Source organism: Solanum stenotomum, unplaced genomic scaffold, assembly GCF_019186545.1.
Source record: "Solanum stenotomum isolate F172 unplaced genomic scaffold, ASM1918654v1 scaffold21524, whole genome shotgun sequence".
Lineage (NCBI taxonomy): Eukaryota > Viridiplantae > Streptophyta > Magnoliopsida > Solanales > Solanaceae > Solanum > Solanum stenotomum.
In genome coordinates this window covers 1-5,683 of record NW_026026575.1, presented here as the reverse complement: position 1 = coordinate 5,683, position 5,683 = coordinate 1, and the positions used below count along the sequence as shown (strand labels likewise).

The 5,683-nt window shown below is 34.0% G+C and overlaps 1 protein-coding gene and 1 long non-coding RNA gene across 2 annotated transcripts; both read right to left on the bottom strand.

Moving 5' to 3' along the window:
* Positions 1-202: 202 nt before the first annotated feature.
* On the bottom strand, positions 203-951 carry LOC125851012 (uncharacterized). The gene is made up of 3 exons (XR_007444878.1): positions 864-951; positions 468-576; positions 203-380 (listed from the first exon to the last, which is right to left on the bottom strand). It is a non-coding gene; the product is annotated as an uncharacterized LOC125851012 (long non-coding RNA).
* Positions 952-1,775: 824 nt separating this feature from the next.
* LOC125851010 (TMV resistance protein N-like) lies at positions 1,776-2,818 on the bottom strand. The gene is made up of 2 exons (XM_049530810.1): positions 2,730-2,818; positions 1,776-2,583 (listed from the first exon to the last, which is right to left on the bottom strand). The coding sequence occupies exons 1-2, from the start codon at positions 2,816-2,818 to the stop codon at positions 1,776-1,778; spliced, it is 897 nt and encodes a 298-aa protein (XP_049386767.1).
* Between the last annotated feature and the right edge of the window lie 2,865 nt (positions 2,819-5,683).

Genomic DNA, 5,683 nt, shown 5'->3' with positions numbered 1-5,683 from the left:
TCCCACTTATAATAATATATATGATATGATATGATGATAATAATAATAATAATAATAATAATAATAATAATAATATGATATGATATGACATATATATATATATGAAACAGACTATACTCTACTACCCCTAGTACGTCTTTGATATATGAATTACCACTTTAAGTACTTAATTCATATTCACAATGTAACATTTGATAGTAGATGTTAATGGAGACTACGCTTCTCAAGTAGGGGAGAAATTATTTGAGCTCGATCTTTGGAGCTACATTAGATTCCTGGAAATAGTCCTTCGGTCTGTTTGCATTGTGATGTGAGGCAACTTACTAATAGTTCTTAGGCTTCTTTCATCCACCCATTTTGGCCAAGTTATGATCTGCAATCTGTTTTTTGTTCCAGCTACTTGTCAGCAAATGGAAAATGTGATTATATTTCGAACTGAAATTTAAAAATAAGGAATTATTGCATACCCAAGTTCTTCCGCAAATCTCTAGTCAGGCAGAGGAAATATGTGCCCTTCATAGGCAGTGTGTCACTGGTTCAGTTCTCAAAGTACCATCTTCCTCTTCTCAGTTTGCACTGCAAAATTAATCCAAAACTTGTTAGACCCACTTATAAGTAATCGTAATCCAAAAGGGAGCGACCACAACATCAGATTTAATCATTAATTAGTGCAAACAGTCTTGAGAGCAAGGAGCTGCTAAGTAACTTTTTTCGCTTAACTATGAAGCATTCAATGTCTTTTGCAAGAATTTTGACAGATGATAAGCCCTTAACACTACCACAAATAGTATTCTGTTATTTACTTTTGAAATTTTCCCTAAAAATCTAAGCTTAAAAGAAATAGATCACGAAGGAGAACGAACCTCAACTTCACCTGCCTCGTACTCCAGCTTCCTCAACTGTCCTACACTGCACTGCATCTTCAATTGTTTCATCTTTACCATGACCTCTGATGTATTCAGAAGTTTTGGGAATGATAACTCGGTTAAAATAATACAACAAAATCAAAATATGTATATTATTGGTTTGGAGTAAATGAACAAAAATATAATACAGGATCGTGACAAAAGAAATGTATTGGTTTTGAAAGAAGACTCTGGATATAATAGAAGGCGAGAGTTACATATATAAATAGAGACAACACAAATATTAGAATTTTACCTATATTTATTGAAGCTAAATTCCTCGGTTTGCAGCTGAAGAGACCGGTGACTCTCCCAAGAATATATATAGAATGTTTCATAGAAGAGGATATCTGTGGTCAAGCTCAGGATCATCTTTATACAACAAACGTAATCCATACTTCTTCATTTCTCCAGAAAAACATGACGTAATAAGCCCATAGTCATTTGGCGTTTTCCCATTTGCCTTAGATGTATCCCATAAGCCAACAAAAGGTACCAGGAAAAAATAAATCTTAGGATAACCGTATGAATGGTTGGATAAGGAAAGTGTTTGGGTGATACCCGACATTCCATCATCACATAAGGGAATCAAGTGAGCTGTGATATCAATTAATTCGGCAAAATAACATAAAACAAATCCCAAGAAGTTATCATGTACGTACCAATTTTCAGGCAAATTGACTGATACACTTTTATCAAATCCCTGATGGTGGAACCAACTTGGGATATTCTTCCCCCAACTCAGAAGCGCTCTTAGTGACAAGGAATCTGAAGCAGAGATGTCATGCTGATGCAATGATGAGATATTCTGAAACAACGAATTACAGATCAAATCATTGCTCCAATCTGCAGACATTGTATCTAATTGCTCTAGAAATTCTGGCAGCTGTGTAGGTACAAGGTTTTAAGAGCAACAAGTTGGGCTATGCTTCCAGGAAAATGCTCAAAATTATTTCCACTGAGATGCAACTCTTTCAAAGACGATAAGCATCCAACGTCTTCCGGAAGTCCCTCATCTATTAGATTGCAGAAACTGAGATCCAGAATTTGCAATGAGCGTAACCCTCCATCCACCTGAGGGAACACAAAGTACACTCCATCCTCTAAACATTGTCTTTCAAAACTCAAGAATATAAGCTTGTTCAACTGGACGATGGAATACGGAGGTTGTGAAATTTGAGTATAGCTAGCTTTAAGTTTCACCAAGTTATCCAAATCACCTATCTCTTCAGGCAGGCTTTCAAGTTTTGAGCACCACGACACATCTAGCTTCACCAAGTTTCCTAAATTGCCTATCTCTCCTGGCAAAGTTTCAAGTTTTGAGCAGAACGACACATTTAGGTTCACCAAACCTTTCAACATGCCAATGCTGCTTGGAAGAGCTACAAGTTTTGAGCAGTGTGACACATTTAGCTTCACCAATCCTTTCAGCATGCCAATGCTGCTTGGAAGAGCTACAAGTTTTGAACAGTGTGACACATTTAGCTTCACCAATCCTTTCAACATGCAAATGCGGCTAGGAAGAGCTACAAGGTTTGACATAGAACTCAATTCTAGAAATGTAAGATGAGTTTGGTGCTGAATAATAGATGACGGCATTTCCCTTATCCCAGTGCCTCTCACCATAATCTCTAACGCTGGCTTCATTCTTCCAAGGATTTCTGGAAACTTCTCCAAACTGTGGCAAAACTCTAGATTTAGATATTGAAGAGACTCCACATTAACACATGGAAAACTCTCGAGGCTTCTACAACGATGCAAACTTAAATAAATGAGTTTTTTTGCAATATCCCAAGGAAGAGGGAAGCTTTTTAAGATTCCCACATTTCTTCAGATTCAAATGCTCTAAATTCGGCATCTCCATGAAATCCGGTATCCGCAGAAGCCTTGTAGAGAAGCTGAGATCTAGCCATCGTAGAGATGGCAAAAACACATACTCATAACATAGAAAGAAATTGTTAATTTTCATTTTTATGCATGTTCCTAAACTAAATAAACATAATATTATCATAATCATTATAAGAAAATGTAGAATATCTATAACTCCGTAAACTTGACAAGTGGCTGAAATTCCAGTATGTTTATCCGACTAAAAAAAGATTTAGCTAAGTAGTGGAGTTCCAAATGTGTTTATTTTTTTATTTCCTATTTAGATGCAATGACATCTACTAGTTAATTACTAAACATAGCTATAGTTTAAACTAATTGTAAGCTTTATTGCCGGAAAGAAGTATCTTATGTTATTAATATGTATGTTATTAAAGGATTTTGATCTTCACCCAATCATAATAGAAACTAAATCACTAATGAGATACTAAGATATGGAAGATCAATCAAGAGATATCCTAATATCAATAAAGATGGTAGATCGGTCTGATATACCAATCTTGGACATTTGTGCTTAGAATGGAGCTTTTGGAAGCGGCTTCGTAAGAAGATTAGCCAGCTGATCTCGGGATGAAACATTGAGAAACACCCTGTAAGCCTTGTTGGCAGAGATTTCGAACAAAATGACAGTCAATCTCGATGTGCTTCATTTTGGAGTGAAAAAATGGTTTAGCACACACATAGGTAGCACCAAGAATATCACAATAGATAACTAGAGGTTCCTTGAGAAAAATAGACAATTCCTAAAGAAAATTACCGACCCAACAAATTTCAGTTGATGCTGAAGCAATAGCACGATATTCAACTTCTCTAGACGAGCGAGCAACAACTCTTTGCTTCTTAGAACTCCATGAGATCCGATTGGAGCCTAAAAACACAATGTATGTTGTAGTAGAAGAGCGATCATCACGATTACCTGCCCAGTCTGAGTCAGAGACGGCGTGCAGATTAAGTGACTTGCCTTTGCAAAGAAAAAGACCATTAGCAGATGTCCCACGTGGAGCTCAGGGGGTTTAGGTCGAAAAATTACACTATATATATAAGGTCAATTTCTAATTTTATGAGTACATATATTAAAAATGAACCCCCCCCCCCTAAACAAAAGAAAAGCACGACTCAGTGGCTAAGAGGTTCATTTTTGACCGAAATGGTTTGAGTTTGATTCCTGTATGCAACACTTTTCCACTTGTTTCTTTTGCTTTGAAAGGATGAATGGGCTCTGGTTTTGGGCTCAAATCCCAACTCAATGAAGTGATGGGTTCAATGTAAAGCTTTACTAATTTTGTTATCTTAATTTTTCTCTCTATGCTATTTCTTTTTCTCAATTTGTCATTGTTTAAATTTATTAGACATATTTTTGATATTTTTATCTTTTATTCTTCTTATTTATATTGCTCATTTTATTTCTACATAAGTCTCTTTCCATGTAATAACTCAAAACTATTTTTAAAAAATGATGAATATTATTAAATTTGAAATTGAGTTACAAAAATTATTATATAAAATAAATTAAATTTAATTTAATAGAATGAAGAAATTTAAAAGTTGTGAATACTCTTTTGATAAAATCTAATAATTGATTTTCCCCCTTAATTGTATAGTATTTCTTTCTTAATTTTTTCAGCTTGATTTTAAAAAGATGAAAACTCACCTAAACTTATTTGATTTATTCATTATTTGTCTTTTTCACAAATGACAAACCTAGTAAAATGAAATAAATGAACTAAAAAATTGAGGATGTCAATTATTTATCTTATGGATAGACATTATAATATTAGAAACTCAATTTTTGCGACTTTTTTAAAAAGAAAAAAACAGAGTAGAATACTGCAATATAAAAGAGAAAAAAAGTACAAGAAATATTTTTTTTAAAAAAAACACTTGATGAAATAGGTTAAAAGTAGAAAAAAACTAAACGTGGCATGACAAGGCAAGTTAAACTTAGCGGATTCAGATTACTAGTTTCCTTCTATCTCACTCAGTTTGTCAATCTTGTAATTTTTACATGTTTATTTCTTTATACTTTGAACCCCCTTCACAGAAATCCTAGCTCCACCAATGGTTGGAGCACTTGTAAACTGAGACAATTTGCTTACAACAAAGGCAACATCTTGGCTGGTGAGATGAAGATATTGTAGACTTCCAACTATTCTATGATATTCTTTAGGATCCCCAAGTAAAGAGTCATCACTACTCATGGGATAAGAACCGCTTGCCATTGGAGTACGCATGGAATTAGCTTCAACCATGGCTTTAGAAAATTCCAGAAGTTGAGCGAATAACTTGAACACCCAAGAAGAAATTCAAATCACCAAGATCTTTAATAGGAAAATGATTAGCAAGACACCTAATAAAATTTTCCACCAAATTTTGATGATTACCCATGATAATTAGATCATCAACATGGACAATGAGATAGAGCATAACTCCATATTTAGCATTTATAAACAAGCAATGATCTGACAAAGAGTGGAAAAATTCATAGAAATAAGATAGGATTTGAGTTCCTCATACCATGCTCGTGGAGCTTATTTATGTTCATAAATTGCTTTGTGAAGCCGACAAACATGAGTAAGATACGTCTCATTCACAAACCCATGAGGTTGAGACATATAAACTTCTTTGGTTAGAGTACCGTGCAAGAAGGTGTGTATCAGATATGTTCATTCTGTGTTTCTCAACTATTCTCTTATGTATCTGATACAGTTTTTTAAATGTATATGATATACACTTAATGATTAGATATAATCTCATTTGTTCATTATATGCATTTGAATTGTTTTTCTATGTATATAATTAGTTTCTTTTATGTATATGATATGTATTTAATGATTAGATGTATTTGAATTGTTCATATTATGTATACTACTAAAAAAACAGTGAATACCGAC

Excerpts from the sequence above, each read along its gene's own strand:
- LOC125851010 (XM_049530810.1), bottom strand. The coding sequence starts at position 2,818 with ATGGCTAGATCTCAGCTTCTCTACAAGGCTTCTGCGGATACCGGATTT. Across the intron at positions 2,584-2,729 it reads GCATTTGAATCTGAAGAAAT|TTTGGAGAAGTTTCCAGAAA; the intron begins GTGGGAATCTTA and ends GTTTTGCCACAG.